Consider the following 18,642-nt stretch of genomic DNA (forward strand, 5'->3'; position numbering starts at 1 on the left):
GATAAGTGAAGAAAAAAAAACCCCAATATTGTCACTACACAAACTGTTGCAGATACAGACTTTTATGCTCTCTCTACCTCAATAAAATAATTGTTAGTCCTGTACTTCAACATATAGTTGGTGAGTAAACACATTGGGCGCACTCATAAAGGGGCAGACACACAGGGCGCACTCATAAAGGGGCAGACGCACAGGGCGCACTCATACCAGGGGCAGACACACAGGGCGCCACTCATACAGGGGCAGACACACTGGGCACTTTATATAGTGTCATTAAGATGCTCTCTGTATTGCAGACACAAGAATGCCCTCTGCATTGTATGGCTGACACAAGAATGCTCTCTCTATTGCATGACGTTTGCTAGGATACTCTGCATTGTATGATGGTCACTAGAATTCACTTTTGTATTGTATGGCGGTCACTAGGATGCTGTTTATATTGTATGGCGGTCACTAGGATGCTTTCTGTATTGTATGATGGTCACTAGGATGCTCTTTGTATTGTATGGCAGTCACTAGGATGCTCTTTGTATTGTATGGCGATCCCTAGGATGCTGTTTATTTTGTATGGCAATCCCTAGGATGCTGTTTATTTTGTATGGCGGTCACTAGGAGGCTGTTTATATTGTATTTGTATCACTAATACTGGCTAAATTATCATGCAGAACAGTATAAACCTTGCAATTCAATATGTATGATGCCTCCATGGAAGTATTTTAATTTAATCTGAAAAAGAAAAATGTTTTAATTGTTCATGCTTGTGTGTATAAGTAATCACAGTTTTATTTAAAAGTATGTGGGTTTTTATCTTTGAAATCCCTAACTCCAAGAAGAGGGGATTGGGAGGAATAGAGGACATTGGGAGGTTGGAACCTCTTCTTCGGGGTTAAGGCACACACCAGCATGGTTTTGACATGCTACAGTTTTGCATACAGGTATGCAGAAGCAGTGTGATTTACATTTTATTTTTTTTAATTTTATATTGTTACTGAGACTTTTTGATCCGGTGGGTGACCCAACTATTATTACATTAATGCTAACCCTGGGAACTCCCTGCTGCTGGATTAAGCTGCTCCACTTACATAACTAATGTGTATACACCACCCACTGGTGTGCTGACTCTGTCTACTTGTGACTGATCCACCTACATGTGCAATGCTTTGCCTACTTGTGTGTTAGCTCCGTCAACTGTGATAGACGGACTCTGCTTACCATAGCGTATAGCATTTGCCTTGTATAAAAACCAATGTGGCTCGAGCTAATGGAGTGCTAACTCCGCCTACAATTTGCCCCGCCTACCATTTATTGGTCCCGCCTACATGAGGCCACTTTCAGAATTTTTCCAGGGCCACTTTAAGTTCCCAATCCGCCCCTGGTATTATGTGTGTGTGAGGGGCCACTGTGTGTGTGTGTATTATGTGTATGTGAGGGGCCACTGTGTGTGTGTATTATGTGTGTGTGAGGGGCCACTGTGTGTGTGAAGGGGGGGCAAACCAATGTCTTGCCTAGGGCCCCATGAGGTGTAAATCCGGCTCTGATAGATATATATATATCATGCATTTGCAAATATGTGTAGCAGAATTCTTTACAGTAAAGTGCTAGCCACACCCCCACATTAGGTTGGCCACACCCACTTGGCAAATGTCACTCCCACTTTGATGGGGGGCGCCGGTGCCCTGTCTCGTCCAGGGCACTGAAATGTCTAGTTACGGCACTGCTTATGTGTACCTTATGTAATCAGGCATATATGCTAGTAGTGCAGAGTTGGATGCATTAACATATATTTACATAAACAGGCTACTATTGTGTGAAGTTCTATTTTTATGTAAATTTAGCAAGTCTCTATATGTGTACGTTACTGTTCAATACAATTAGGCTTTCAAAACTGCTTGATATGTACAGCTAATATAAAAAAATGCAACAAAAAGAAATGCACATTCTACCAAAAGCATACAACTGCACACATAGCTTTTGTTAGTTACATGCAAGTGTTCACATTTGATTAGTGAGCTCTTGCCTACCATGTATACATGAAACTGTCAATCACTACATAGATATAGATGACAGCTTCTTTAAATAGCTGTAAAGCGACTGAAATGTCTAAATGTTCATTAATATTATGCTAATAGAGAGCGCAGAGAAGGCATTTGTAAATGTCATCACATCCATATTGCACTTCCAATATCTGATATATGTTTTGATTGATATGATATATGACTTGTTCAGGGCATTGAAATATATGATGTGAATCATTTCTTCTATGTAAACTGGTAACTATTTTTTTTATCTCTTTCTTAGGAGAATATATTGTTATGACTACTCACTTCCACCTGAAACGCAAGATTGGATACTTTGTTATACAAACCTACCTCCCATGTATAATGACAGTCATTCTGTCACAAGTTTCTTTCTGGCTTAACAGAGAGTCTGTACCAGCTAGGACTGTGTTCGGTAAGTTGAAAACGATATGAAAATGCAAAATATATGCCTTTAATCTCTAGGTCTTTAGAACTTCTATTTATTTATTCTCATTGATTTATACATTTAAAGTAAATGAAACATTAAAGTAAACATTTTGGGTTCCATTTAGTCCATCTCACCATAACATCAATTGTTATTCTATATAGGTCCAGTACAAGTCCTAAACCTAAAGCCATTGTTCCATATCTTGTACTGATGAGAGCCAATAAGCTTGAAACAGCTATATGCAATTTGCATTATAAGATACATGCATGTCTTTATCTGTGCTACAATCTAGTGTTTCTGGATGCACAGATCTTCTGCTTGAAATAAGATAACCAAACGATCCACATGCACACCAAAAATATGCATGTATACATTCATATGTAGATTTTTGCATATTGTTGATTTGTGTCCTCTGAAGAGGCTGGTCAGGCAGGTAAAGGGCAAGCGTAATTGCGACCCTGACGTAGACACATCTGCAGAAACGCCTTTTAGAAGCTCTTGCAGATACTGAAGAGCTGGTGCAATTATATGCAATGATGATGATGACTATCACCAGCACTATCAGCTTTTGATTGGGTGTTTGCATATTGACCCCTCCTGCTAATAGTAATTCATTAGTGCGGCAGCTATATTATATGAAGTCACAGATGTCTATTCACATTCCTTAATTGACATTTCAGTTTGGAGTACTGCGAAAAAGAAGATCCCCATTTCCTTTTTTTAATGGGTAAACAACAAATATGGAGGTGTTTGTATTTAATTGCATTTTTTATTGAAAGTGCAACTTTCATGTTTATTAATAGCTGTAAGACTGGCGGGAGAATATTCTTTTTTGTGTATATGACACTTCAATACATTATTTTGTTGCATAAAATTATAGTAAAGCAACTTTAGCACTTACTACTAACTTTGTCAAGACACCTAAAACATTACTTTATAAAATCAATATTTTTGGGGCTGTGCAAAGTAGCAGGAGTGGTCATTAATTACCCATGCCTCCATGAGTCACCATTAATTACCCGTGCCCCCCTTCTTTGGAACGACCTACCCCATTTTATCAGGCTCCCCCAACCTGCCTCACTTCAAACGCTACCTCAAAACCCATCTATTCAGATTAGTCTATCCTTCCTCCATCTGCCCTCCTCTAACTCTCTTCACTGTTTCTCTACACTTTCCATTCTTCACCCCCCTCACTCTTCCTCCCTCCTTCCTACTCGCGTTCATCTCTCCCCCTAGAGTTCTCGTTCCCTCACCCTGTCTTCCCTCTCTGTGTCACCTGTCAGTCTGCCCCCCTCCCATAGATTGTAAGTTCTCTTGAACAGGGCCCTGTATCCTCATGTCCTATTTCTCCTGTTTACCTCTGCCTCCGGCTCTTCCCCTCTTTTCTTCTTTTCCTCACTCGACTCCTGCCACTGTCTCTCTCCTTCTCCCCGGTCTCTGCATCTCCACTTTTGCTCGATTCTGTTAGTGGCACCCACACTTGTGGGCTCAGGCTCAACCTCCTTTCTTCACTTCCCACCTCCCTCCCTCTCTTCCCATTCTATCTGTGCACAGGTAGTCTCTGTTACCTCTTTGCCTGCTTTATGGTGAGTTTGTAATTTTTGTACTGTTTGCACCTTATTTGCACTTTTTCGTACTTATTGCACTTTGTAATTCCTGTATGCCGTGTACTGTTACCCTGTAATGTTGTCCCTAGCTCTATGTACGGCGCTGTGGACCCTTTGTGGCGCCTCATAATTAAACAATAATAATAATAAGTACACGCTGCTTGTTTTTTAACCCCTTTACAGTGCACGGCATTGCCTTGCTATTGTACTCTTTATCAATTTTTTTTTTGCTGCTATGACCTGAGCTAAAACTGGAGAAAATATTATAAGATGTCATGCTTTGTGTATATTCACCTGCCATCACATTGTGCATGTGCTGATATAGTTGGAACTTTATCTTATTCTTTTTTTATTGTACTTGGACTTTTATATAATATTATTTTTATTGATTTTTTATGAGCTTTGTTATTCTTCAACTGAAGCAATAATTATTATCTTGATGTAGCCACTCAATGCTGCATATTATATATACCTTTGTTTCTGAATCTATTCTTGGTACTTTCTGTTATGAGCCCCGCTGTGACTCTCTCACCTGCGTCCCGGCCGTCGCTATGACGACCGGGACATCACCGTATATTGTCCCGGCCATTGCCCAGGTAATGGCCAAGACGCTGTTGTAGTTAGCGCCGCGTCCCGGCATTAGGGTCACTCGGGCGCGTGCGCAAATCAGGCCAGGGGACATTAATTATAGCCTCCTGTGGCTGATCCCCACTGCCTCTCCTCATTGGTCTGCACCTGTATATAAGGCAGGGAGGGCTTAGCCTCCCTGCTGGTTATAGTTCAGTCTTTCTGTGCCTAGCCTGCTCCTCAGCTATTGTTTGTGTGAACCTTGGATTTGACTACCTGTGTATGACCTATTGCCTGTCCCTGGATTCTGAGCCTTTGCCTGTGCCCTTGACCTATTGCCTGTCTCCTGAATTTGATCCATTGCCTGTGACCTTGACATATTGCCTGTGCCCGGACTCTAAACCATTGCCTGTGCTCCTGATCCATTGCCTGTCCCCGGATTCTGAATCGTTGCCTGTGACCCTGACCATGCTGATAACTGAAATCCCCTCCGGTGCTCCGTCCAGTCTGCAGATCGCTGGCCCGCCTCTGTTCCATGTGTCACCTTCTGTACCTGTGCGCAGTTGTGTAAGTATAAACTTATACTACTATGAGTTTAAGACCTGGGGCATCTGAGTACCTGTGAGCATAACCAGTCTCTACGGGAAAGGCGGCTGCTAAAGGTGAAGACCTCTTCTACCAGTTCTATAGGTTTATGCCCCACTGGTTGTTGTAACACTTTCTACATTTTTTTATTGCTAGATAAAGTCAGCACATCTCTCTGTTTCTTATTTCTCTTTGCTCAGCGCACCTGAGCTTCCTTTGCCAATAAGCAAGTATTTGCATGGTCTTTTTCCTCTTTGTCTCTTGGTTAATACCCAATCTTGCTTTTGTTACTTTTGTTTGTTCCAAATTGTAAAGCACTGTGGAGTATGCTGACAGTATATAAATGTTAATAAATAAATACATAGCATCCCTTTGTTAAAATTCAATATGCTAGCCAACAGAGTTTTCAGTGAGGTAGAACGACTTTGGAGGTGTCTGTGATTCCTGTCAGCTCTCTAAATGCCAAATATAGATGTTAAGTTTTAAAAAAAATAATAAAAAATCATAAGGGAAATGCTAGAAGAGAGAACTGTAGGGGAAGGAGTATCATTATAGCCAGTACTATGGCCTCCTTCTGATTCACTTTATACCTGTCCAGCCTATCTGGTACATTCTTATCTCACGTCTGTTGGGGTCCAATAAAGCTCTATTCTCTGCTCTGCTTTTCTCGATTCTTGATGAACTAATTCACTCTCCAGCTTCCGGTTCCACCTCTATGCTGATGTCATCCAATGCTCCCTCTCCTCCTCTGACCTCTCCCGTTTTCTACTATCACGTGTGACCAAAGGTCTCTCATCTCTTTCCACATTAATGTCCCAATGCTAACTAATGTGCTTAATACATCCAAAGTAGTGCTTATCATCTCCCTTCTTCAGTCACCACCTCTCCTCAAATCCTCCTCACCATCAACACCACAATTTACTCAGTCTCCTGCGCCCACTGTATTTTAGCTATCCTTGCCTTACTCCTAACATCCTTTTGTTCTGTCAGTTTTATATTGCTAGAATAAATATTGCTAAAATGTGTCCTTTTCTTACCCAAGACACAACCAAAATTCTTAACCATTCTCTCATAATCTTCCATTTTGACTAATACAAGCTCCTCTTAACTGGCATTCCCCTAATCCAGCGGTTCCCAAACTGTGCGCCGCAGTCCCAGGGGTGCCGCGGGCCAAGCATTGAAAAAAAGAAAGAACACAGAAACTTACCAATCCGCCGGGCGCCGGGACCCAGCAGCCTTCTCTCTCCCGCAGCTGTCACTGACGTCAGTGACAGCTGCGGGAGAGAGGAGGCTGCTGGGTCCTGGCGGATTGGTAAGTTTCTGTATTCTTTCTTTTTTTCTATGGCTGGCGCGCAGCAGAGGAGTGAGAGGGAGTGTGACAGCGGGGCACAACGGGCAGAGGAGTGTAACAGGGACAGAGGAGTGTAACACGGGCAGAGGAGGGTGACAGCGGGGCACAATGGGACAGAGGTGTGTAACAGGGGCAGAGGAGGGTGACAGCGGGGCACAACGGGACAGAGGAGTGTAACAGGGGCAGAGGAGTGTAGCAGGGGCAGAGGAGGGTGACAGCGGGGCACAACGGGACAGGAGTGTAACAGGGTCAGAAGAGGGTGACAGTGGAGCACAACGGGACAGAGGAGTGTAACAGGGGCAGAGGAGGGTGACAGCGGGGCACAACGGGACAGAGGAGTGTAACAGGGGCTGAGGAGGGTGACAGCGGGGCACAACGGGACAGAGGAGTGTAACAGGGGCAGAGGAGTGTAACAGGGGCAGAGGAGGGTGACAGCAGGGCACAACGGGACAGAGGAGTGTAACAGGGGCAGAGGAGGGTGACAGGGGCAGAGGAGGGTGACAGCGGGGCACAATGGGACAGAGGAGTGTAACAGGGGCAGAGGAGTGTGACAGCGGGGCACAACGGGACAGAGGAGTGTAACATGGGCAGAGGAGTGTAACAGGGGCAGAGGAGGGTGACAGCAGGGCACAACGGGACAGAGGAGTGTAACAGGGGCAGAGGAGGGTGACAGGGGCAGAGGAGGGTGGAGGGTGACAGCGGGGCACAATGGGACAGAGGAGTGTAACAGGGGCAGAGGAGGGTGACAGCAGGGCACAACGGGACAGAGGAGTGTAACAGCTGCAGAGGAGGGTGACAGCGGGGCACAACGGGACAGAGGAGTGTAACAGGGTCAGAGGAGTGTAACAGGGGCAGAGGAGGGTGACAGCAGGGCACAACGGGACAGAGGAGTGTAACAGGGGCAGAGGAGTGTGACAGCGGGGCACAACGGGACAGAGGAGTGTAACAGGGGCAGAGGAGTGTAACAGGGGCAGAGGAGGGTGACAGCAGGGCACAACGGGACAGAGGAGTGTAACAGGGGCAGAGGAGGGTGACAGGGGCAGAGGAGGGTGACAGCGGGGCACAATGGGACAGAGGAGTGTAACAGGGGCAGAGGAGGGTGACAGCAGGGCACAACGGGACAGAGGAGTGTAACAGGGGCAGAGGAGGGTGACAGCAGGGCACAACGGGACAGAGGAGTGTAACAGCTGCAGAGGAGGGTGACAGCGGGGCACAACAGGACAGAGGAGTGTAACAGGGTCAGAGGAGTGTAACAGGGGCAGAGGAGGGTGACAGCAGGGCACAACGGGACAGAGGAGTGTAACAGGGGCAGAGGAGAGTGACAGCGGGGCACAACAGGACAGAGGAGTGTAACAGGGGCAGAGGAGTGTAACAGCGGGGCAGAGGAGGCTGAGAGAGGGCAGTGGAGGGGGGACTTTGTGAGAGAGGGCAGAGGAGGCGGGACATCGTGAGAGAGGGCAGAGGAGGTGGGACATCGTGAGAGAAGGCAGTGGATGGGGACAGAGTGACAGAGGGCAGAGGGGGCAGTGTGGGAGAGAGCAGTGTGTCTGGATGCAGAGGGGGCAGTGTGTCTGGATGCAGAGGGGACAGAGTGCCTGAGGGCAGAGTGTCTGGATGCAGAGGGGGCATTTTTGCATACAACTAAATAAGTATTTCTGTCCTGACCTAAATACTTATTACAATTTTTTGACCCAACTACTTCTAAAACAGGACTGCTCAATAATGATTTTAGAGGGGTGCCTTGAAAAAATTTGGAGACTCTAAGGGTGCCGCGAACTGCAAAAGTTTTGGAACCACTGCCCTAATCCATTTGTTCCTGCTTCAACCTATTCCAAATACAATGGCAAGACTTATCTTCCTCTCTTCCCGCTCCAGATTCACTGTACCAATCTGCAAATCCACTGGTGCCCCATATTCTCCAGAATCCAATTCAAATTCATGTACTCACCCTCATCAAAAAGCCCTCAACAACCAAACATCATTCACATATCTCAAACCTCATCTTCAATACCTCCTAGCTCTGTCTCTGACCTGTGCCTCAACTCTGATCACAACCTGTCACTCCCGTCTATAAGTCTTTTCCCTTGCCACTATATAAGGAGTTACCTTGCCTTTCTTTTTGAATCACAATTTTTATTGAAAGCGTTTTACAACATACAACACAGGCAAAAAACAAAAACTATATGTGTCCAGTTCAGTGCAAACAGCTACTACTACGCTCTAGTAACACTAACCACTAAACCTAAGGCATTCACATTTCTATAAGACAGCAAGTTAACAAAGCAAGTATGCAATTAGAAATAGTATGCAAATCGAAATATTCTATTGGGATACAAAGTACTCAGTAATTGGTTTTCAGAGGGGGTTGCCACATCGTAATCTGATTCAAGTCCACGAGTTGGCGGGCAGGTGTTCAGGATCGGGCCGCCCAAGGGTCCCAGCCAGATTTAGAGAGAGCAACTAGTCAATAGACTGGAGATGTTTTGAAGCCCCAGTGCATATTCTGTACCTAGAAGTATACCAACGAGACCATATCTGATGATATTTAAGACTGGCATGTCTGTTGGTGTATATGTATCGCTCATGACCCATGACGTCGTTCATCATGGCCCACCTCATTTGGAAGTCGGGTGGGTCAGCGGCGAGCCATGTGCGGGCAGTGGTAACTTTCGCTAGCATCATGAGGATAAAAATGTATTTGTGTAGTGTTTTGTTAAGGGCGTCTTCTATGGATATGCCGAAAAGACAGAGCATAGGGGAGAGTGGGGGGACTCCAGGCACACACACTGGCCCATACCTCCAACCAAAATTGCTGGACTAGCGGGCAGTCCCACAGCATGTGCCAAAAGACACTGTCACATGAACTACATTTTGGGCATTTAGTGTCTGCTTTGGCACCCATCCTGAATAGGTTGAGAATAAAGCGTGGCTAATACCCATCAATCGCCCATGGTAAACAGCCGATTTCTAATAGGGGAGACTGAGAACTGTGGGGGAGAAACCTGGATTTGATAGCCATGCCAAAAGGCATGGTTTGGGATATCAAAGTCTTGTTGTGCAAAGGTTTTAAGAGCAGTAGATATGGCCTATGGTAAACACACTGGGCCTGATTCATTAATAGACGCATTCTCAGCAAAACTTGCATTACCATTCTACTCACATATACACAAAGTATGAATGCCGAAATTCAACAAGCAACGTATCTCAAGGTGCGCAGCTAGATGAATTCGGTCCAAGTCGTTTCTGTTGTGTAAAATGGTTGAGATGTATTGCTGTGTTCTAGCTCAGGGGTGCCTTACTATGACAGGGAAGCCTAACCAGTACCTTCTAAGGTTCCTATAGTCACTCAGGCAAATGCAGTTGGAAAGTATAAGAATATATTTATTGTAATAAAAACAATCACTAGACTATTATATACACACAGTAAATAAATGCCAGGCAGGTTTACCACATTATCTGTCCTTTACCCCACTAGCTTAAGGAGTTACAGTCACCGGGCTGTCCTGACTTGAAGACCCATGGATCTGCAGATGTAGTCCAATGATAGGGAATGGCAACCCACAACCAGCCACCCTGCAACTTGCAGCCATCAATCCCAGAATGAACAACCCCTCCCCCCTGGAGTGGCTCCTTATATCTAGAGTCAAATTTACACAGTGTTTTCACCTGTGTTTGCCCAGGGTCTTGCTGTGGGGAGACCCTGGGCAAACCCATGGGTATCTCCTTCCTAAACATTATTGAGTGCTGGACTAAGGGGTTGGAGAGGGGAGTGAAGATGAGATGTCATTCCACAGTTGCTCGCCTGCAGCTTCCCAGACAGAAAGTCTCAGGCATAATAATTGTCCTTCCCCACCTCCTGAACTAAGATATCACTCAACCCATAGTTAGGAACCCCTCTAGCCGGTACAGCACAACCCGGAGACTGCTCTGCCAGCCAGGTATTCACTGGAGCCCCTAGTGGTGGGGACAGACTTGGCCGCAGACTAGCAGAGAGTCGTGAAGTGCGTACCGACTAGGGAGAACCCAGGAAAACGGAGTGAAGTCCAGGCAAGGGTCGAGGGCCAGCAGCAGACAGGGAATCCAATACACAAGCCGAGATCAAGACTAACAGGCACGGTAGCAAGGTCCAGATACAGGCAGGAAGGTCAGGGTCACAAGAAACACAGGCAGGGGGTCATACACAGGCAATCCGATCATAATATCCACAGGACAGAACTTGGAACACAGCAGGTCAGCAAACTGGCAACAGGAAGCTATAACCGGCAGTGAGGCTTCAGACCTCACTGCCCTAAATACCAGAGTCAGCCAATCAGAGCCTAGCTCTGAAATCACCCACAGCCCCTGCTTGATAAATATATTAGGCTAAATTAGCCCACAGGTTATGTATATCTTCTGCGACGCGCCCGGCTGTCCCCAGCCGCAGGGACGCGGCGCTACTGCAACTGGCATCCGAACGTTGCCAAGGCAATAGTCGGGTAGGCTCCAGAAATGATGTCCCGGTCGTCAAGGTGACGGCCGGGACGTCAGAGGGCACCCGAAGCGAGCCGCGGCAGCTGTGAGTGCCGCCACGGCTCGTAACACCCATCCTGATACAATAAACAATATACATATTTACAACGAGTAACATATAGTGAAAAGGTACAATGTCCCATTATCCACATGTAATTAGACACTGCAGTTGTACTCTGGTGAGCTGGGGAACAAAAAACAGGGCTACAAAAAGTACATGTTGTAATGCTCAACATTTTGTGAGAAACGAGGGACAAGCTGGTTGAGGGGATATCAATCACATTTTGTCACAGTGATAACTATGGGTGCTTGAGTTTATTTATGCAGGAGATTTATTAGGAGCTGATTTTGCACTTCGATTTTTTATAATATCACACATTACAGATGACAATGTAAGTAATTCTTAATTTTTAACATTAAAAATTTGAAGTTTACACTTTTGCCTGTGTTGTGTTGTCTGTTTCTTTGGAGCACTATAGATCCCAGCGAGGCTACTGCGGCCATGAATATTCTTGTGCTTGTAGTACTAGTACTACTTAAAGGCAACCTGTCCATCCTGGGACCTGTAGTGCACCAGGGACAAATTACTTCATGTATTGTTATTATTATTATTATTATTATTATTATTATTATTATAATTATTATTATTAATATTAAAAAACAATGTTTGAGGGGGGGCGGGGTAAATATAGACAGTTAAGAGATACACAGACAAGCCACACACAAAAAATGTAATGAAGCATAGGAAAAACTATTCAACAGGCACATAACACCATTTTAAAATACTGTAGAGAAGCATTCTTAACGTGGCTCAAGAAAGATTCAATACAGTTTAGACATTAAAAAACAAAAAACCACTACATAAAACAGAAGACATACCTCTCAAGCTAAAAAAACAGGTAAATAAATTAATTTGCTAACTATTATATATAATCTTTAACAGCAACCACTTTAAACTCCCAACAATTGTAAATGTGCATCATTAAATCTTTTTTAATGGCTTGTAATGAGAGAAGTGTATACAGGTGTATGATCATATGTGTTATGAAATGATTACAGTTTGAGTAGTTAATAGTGGTGTCCGCCCATCGCACACCCCTTTATACTCCCAAGGATGTAGGGTGTCGTAAGTGGTCTATGCGCTTGTCTACGCAGGTACTTTGCTTACTTATTCATTCGTATCTCACTGTTTTTCATGCATAACTCCTGGTTCTAGGCATGCACTGTGTGGTCTTTCTTACGATACGTACAAAATCGGCAGATACGTCGCTTGATGAATCAGGCCCACCATGTCTGCGCCACAAGTTACCTCCAGATAGTATTTGTAGTTCCTTCAGCTTATCATTGTGTCAGGGAGGGGTATCCGAGTCAAATCCCTGCCCACTTAGAATAGTGTGTGCTAGTGACCACACCTCTACAGCCTGCCCAATTATAGGGGCTACTCTTTGTCCAAGCCTGCTTGTCTGCCATGAGTATCTGAAGTGGTGTGTTGGGGGGGGGGGGATGGGGTTACCTTCCCTTTCTGACAAAACTCTCCCCCCAGTCATAAAAATATTAGAAGCTCTCTGAAAAACCACCTCTTTATTAGATCCTACCCTACTCCCACCTATATTATTTATACTAGTACACCCTCAGTACTACCCCAATATACATTCTGAGCCACTATTGTCCCCTTTTATCCCAGCTCTGCCTTTTTCCAACTACCAAAGCTTTCTCACGACCAGGGACTTTTTGTTTTCATACCTTGCTTGTATATCCCTGCTTTAGGTATGTAAGGCATCATGGGAAAATATGATAATTATAGAACTTTGATACATTCTTGAGACTGAGGGGTCTGTTTAACAAAAAGCAGCAATTGAAGAGATTTTCTATTGCCACATCTCGCATCTATCACTGCTATTTATCATTAAAAGGTCGCAGAGGAGCTGTGTAATGTTCAGCTCCCTGGCAATACTGTCTGGCAGTGGTAAACAGAGACTTACCTTTTCGGTGGAAAGTCTGGTCTCTTCGGTGCATGTGTGACCTGGCATTGCCTGGTATTGGGCTTCCAGTAGCAGATTCAAAGAAAATTGTAAAGAAATTAACCATTTTAAAATAATTTTATTTTGAAAAAATGTTTTATTCAATCAAATAAAGCATTTTTTTCTGTATCGCTGTTGCAGTCGCCATCCTGAGATGGTGATTGCAATCAGTGGATTGCAGCTCAGATACCCCTGTGATCCTTTGTAAATTGTCGAGCATGGGGTCCAACTATAGAACTTTTGGCACTGAATAAATATGTATCACAATAAATATTAAGGAGTAAGTGGTTCATCTCCCGCAGCTACAGGGAACCTGTGAGTTCTCTAGTATGAATCAAATAAAAAACAGCAAATTGCAGCGCTGATGGCTGTGCACACTACTTCTTATAAATGGTTCCTCGAAGCAACATAAAAATCACTTACTTTATTAAAAACAACACATAAAAACATGGTATGGAAATGAATAGATAAATAATTAGAAGAAATTACATAATCCTGGTGAGTTCACTCATCTAAAAGCCACTAATACGTTTTCTTATTTTCATTAAATGGATTGTTTCTACTTGGCTAGCCTCTCAAACATTGCATGGTTTACCACCCTCCTGCTTGGTTATAATTTCTTACTCTAAAACTAATATACCTCGAGTTTGCCTGTCACCCCATGCTCCCCTCCTCCTTTAGTTTTTCTGCGCCTTGGGATAATACTGTTTGGCAAAATTATTTGTGGTTTACACAGAAAGGTATGCCATACAGATTTATAGTAATATAAAGAATGGACTATAGTGTCTGGAGTTTTTATTTTGGTCCATTTTAATTACTTATTTCATTACTTATTTAATTACTTATTTTTCAAAAGAGAGAACATTTAAAGTTAAGAGTTTTCTGCTCTCCCACTTTTTTTTGTTAATTTTATAAAACAACCTATTTATGTTTGTTTTGATTTCACAATACCTAGGTAAATTATGTTATGTAATAGTAGTTATTGTGTAATAGTGTTTCTTCTTTTCCTTAGGAGTCACCACTGTTTTGACAATGACAACACTGAGTATCAGCGCACGGAATTCTCTGCCCAAGGTTGCCTATGCCACAGCAATGGACTGGTTTATGGCAGTTTGCTATGCTTTTGTCTTCTCTGCACTCATCGAATTTGCTACAGTCAATTACTTCACTAAGAGAGGCTGGGCCTGGGATGGCAAAAGAGCTCAGGAAGGGCAGGTTTTCAAGGTGAGAGAACATGAATATTAGGAGTGACATATGGGCTGAGGACAAGAATTCAAGGCTATTTGCCTTTTAACAATAAACAGACCATTAATCCTCATCTGTTCAGACCTAGGGGCCTGATTGATTAAGGATCTTAAATGAAGAGGATCCTTATTTCAGTCTCCTGGACAAAAGCATGTTACAATGCAAGGGGTGCAAATTAGGATTTTGTTTTGCACATAAGTTAAATACTGACTGTTTTTTCATGTAGCACACAAATATCAACTTTAAATTTCAGTGTACAAATAAGCTATCAAGTATTTGTGTGCTACATGAAAAAACAGTCAGTATTTAACTTATATGCAAAACAGAAAACTAGTTTGCACCCCTTGCATTGTAACATGGTTTTGTCCAGGAGACTGAAATAAGATACCTTTTCATTTAAGATCCTTAATGAATCAGACCCAAGATCCTTAATGAATTAGGCCCTAGATTCCTATTCCATGATTCCATGTACTTAGGGAGTCCATTTCTAAAACTAGTTTATATATGAGTGGAGATCTAGGTTATGTGAAGGCTGAGAAAATAAGTGGTACAACATGGATTTGTCCTTGGGCCCTCCCATCCACCCTTATATTAGATATTAAAGGACATGTACAGTTTAACAAACCAAGCACTCCAACGACAAGGAGTGCCACTTTTGTGTCTTGAGGGCTTGGTTTGTTTGGGTCCCCACAAAACAAGCTACCAATAGCTTAGCTGCCTTAAGACCAACAGTTCTGTCAGTGAACTCTAAAGTGGCATGATGTTGTGGTCATCATCCTCACCCTCATCAGTGTGTACACAATCCTCACACAATATTAAATCATCCCCGGTGGAATGCACCATTACAGTATTCTCTGTACTTTGATGTAATATGTTTAATAATTTCTTTGATGTTGATAGTTGGATCAGGTGGAGTTACGGCAGCTGTGTCACGAATTTTGATCAACTCTTTTAGAGTAGACCAGACCAGGGGCTAAATGTATCAAGCTGAGAGTTTTCCGGCGGGTTTGAAAAACCAATCAGATTCTAGCTATCATTTATTTAGTACATTCTACAAAATGACAGCTAGAATCTGATTGGTTGCTATAGGCAACATCTCCACTTTTCAAACCCGCCGGAAAACTCTTAGCTTGATACATTTAGCCCCAGATGTCAGAATGTTGTGCTGAGTCATCTACATCATCAATGGGTGTCTTGGGAAAGCTAACTTTTGCAAAACAGTTTATAGGTAACATTGGCACACAGCGGTAGTTGAAAGGAAAAGTGGTGCAAGATGGAATTGTCCTTGGGCCATCCCACCCACTCTTATGTTTGATATTAAAAAGGACATGCACACTTTAACAAACCAAGCACTTCTGCGACAAGGAGTGCCACTTTTGTGGCTGACGTGCTTGGTTTGTTTGGGTCCCCACAAAACAAGGTAACAATGGGCTTAAAGCAGGTAAGCTAACAGTGCTGTCAATGAACTCTTAAGACTGCAGACCTGTCCCTACACCTGTTCTTAACCATATCCTTTGCCTTATAATATTACTGTCCACATTTGAATAGTTTAACTAATCATACTGTCCACAATGTGAATTGGCGACCTAATGATACTGTTGAAACCTCAATTGTCGACTGTTACACAAGCTGATAGACCAAGCCCAAAATGTCAAACACTGTAAGATCTAATTGTCCTTGGAAAATATGTTAAAAAGGTTTAACAAACTCACACAGAAACAGGAGTGGTAACAGGTACAGTGTAACAAACCAATGAACTCTAATTTTGCTGTTCATGCATACTCTACAGAATATAAAGGGTGCAATTCCACCTTGTTATCACATCTTGCTTCTGTTGGTGGCTGGGCAAATTAAATTGTTCTTGTAGCTGCTGCAATCTAATCGACAGAACAACGGCAAAAACACATGGCAGTTCATAGCACATCTAGGAAACAATGTCACACAGCAGTGGCAGAAAAGAAAAGTGGTGCAAGATGGAATTATCCTTGGGCCCTCTCACCCTCCCTTATTTTGGATCTTAAAAAGGACATGCACACTTTAACAAAGCAAGCACTTCAGCGACAGGGAAGTTCTTGGTTTGTTTTGGCTCCCACAAAACAAGCTAACATAGGGCTTAAGGCCTCTAAGCTAATAGTACTGTTAATGAACTCTACAGTGGCAAGATGTTGATGTCATCATCCTCAGCCTCATCCTCACCCTCACCAGCGTGTACAGCATCCTCACACAATATTAATTCATCTCCGCTGGAATCCACCATTACAGAAGTCTCTGTACTTTGATGCCGGTAAAGGCCTTCCTCGTGGAATTTATAGTTCATTTTAATGAACATCATCTTTTTCCAAATTTCTAGGACGTAGCCTGCTACACTGATCGCTGACAAGGTTCCCAGCTCTACTGAAAACTCTTTCCAAGTACACACTGGAGGGTGGGCAGCTTTGCAAAGCGAATTTGTACATGGGTCTCCAAATTGCCTTTTTTCCTCCCAGTATGTAAAGGGACTGTTTGACGTGTCTACTTGTACGCTGTCATTAAAATAATCTTCCATCCATCCTTTGGATATTGATAGTAGGATCAGGTGGAGTTACAGTAGAGGTGTCATGGGTTTTGGTCAATTCTTTGAGACCAGACCAGATGTCAAAATGTTGTGCTGAGTCATCTGCATATACCCTGGGTCTCTTGGGAAGGCTAAGTTTTTTCATAGCAGCAGTTGCCTAAGAAACTGAAGGAGCTGCCGTTGTGTCATGTACCACTTGAGCTGTCATCTTGCTCACCAGGATCTCCTTGCATCTCTTGAGATCTGGGTCAGTTGGAAACAAGGAGAAGACATAGCTCTTAAACCTAGAATCAAGCACAGTCGCCAAAATGTAGTGATCCGATTTCAAGATTTTGATAACTCTTGGATCCTGGCGAAGCGAATAAAGTACTTGATCTACAAGTCCGACATACTTAGCATAATTGCTTTGTTTCATCTCCTCCTTCAGTTTTCCAAGCTGCTTTTCCAAAAGTTTAATTAAGGGAATCACTTTGCTCAAGCTAGCAGTGTCTGAACTCACTTCACAGGTGACTACTTTGAATGGTTTCAGCACCTTGCACAACATGGAAAGTATTCTCCACTGCACTGGTCTAAAATACATTCCCCCTCCTTTCCCAATGTTATGGCTTGAGGAGTAAGGGTGGAAGGATTTTCACTGTTCCTCCATTCTCAGAAGCATATAAAGGGTAGAATTCCACCTTGTTACCAGTTCTTACTTCAGTTGTTGGCAGAGAAAATTAAACTGTTCTTGTAGCTGCTTCGGGTGTCGTACCATTTAACGATACTGACTACCCAGACAGCGACTACAGCGACATGGCAATTCCAAAGACTACTACTCCGACCTGAAGAAATAAAATGATTTACCATGACACAGATGAAGTGATGTGACGACCCAATGTGTTTCTGACTGTGGAAAATAACGTCACGTCAAAACACGACTCCTTTTAAAGTGCCGATCAACGGACCCGGTTGCCATTCATCCAATGTAAGTATTATTTTAGGAGTTAGGGTAAGCCGGACCCAGCTTGTTTTTTTTTTTCAGGTCGGGGTAGTGGTCTTCGGAATTGCCATGTCGTTGTAGTCGCTTTCGGGGTAGTCAGTATTGTTAAATTGACTACTACCAGCTGCTTCAAGGTCCTACATGCTGTTGCAGAATGCCGGAATTGTCCCCACAGACAGCATCTCCTGCACGTCCCGGTCATATTTCAGAAAGGTCTGCACCACCAAGTTGATTGTATGAATAAAACATGGAATGTGAAGGAATTCTCCCAGCTGTAATGCTCTCACAATATTGGTGGCATTATCAGAAATGACATATCCTGAGGAGAGTCCAAGTGGGATAAGCCATGTAGCTATGACATCCCTTAGTTTTTGTAACAGATTGTCGGCTGTATGCCTCTTAGTGAAGCCGGTGATACACAGAGAAGCCTGCCTCTGAAAAATGATGCCACTGCCCAAAGAGCATCACCTCTTATTTCCCACAGTTGACCATTGCCCCTGAAGCTCGGCTGCAGTTCTCACAGGTCTGGAGGAGTGCTGTCACCAAACACAGGTCAGTGCAGAAGACAGTGACGGCATTCATGTAGAGCAAGCACTTGCCCTCTTGTTGGTCTGGTCCTGGTGTGGTAATCCCTCTGATCTCTGGATTCTTTTGGATGCACACAGCTAAGTATTCTATACAACAAACAAGAAGAGGAGTTGAAAGAGGACAGCCTTCTCTGACCCCAGACAAATCAAGAAAAAGGTGTCAGTCTTCAC

General features: G+C 43.6%; 1 protein-coding gene across 6 annotated transcripts in view; it reads left to right on the plus strand.

The window, feature by feature from the left end:
- The window catches only part of GABRA3 (gamma-aminobutyric acid type A receptor subunit alpha3), a 252,998-nt gene that overhangs the window by 210,310 nt on the left and 24,046 nt on the right, over positions 1–18,642 (plus strand). For all 6 annotated transcript variants that reach the window (XM_075184593.1, XM_075184595.1, XM_075184596.1 and 3 more), the window contains 2 exons: positions 2,299–2,451; positions 14,119–14,330. In XM_075184593.1, coding sequence (XP_075040694.1) covers positions 2,299–2,451; positions 14,119–14,330 — 365 coding nt within the window. The remainder of the gene's footprint in view (positions 1–2,298; positions 2,452–14,118; positions 14,331–18,642) is intronic.

The sequence above is a fragment of the Mixophyes fleayi genome, chromosome 9 (genome assembly GCF_038048845.1).
Source record: "Mixophyes fleayi isolate aMixFle1 chromosome 9, aMixFle1.hap1, whole genome shotgun sequence".
Classification (NCBI taxonomy): Eukaryota; Metazoa; Chordata; class Amphibia; order Anura; family Limnodynastidae; genus Mixophyes; species Mixophyes fleayi.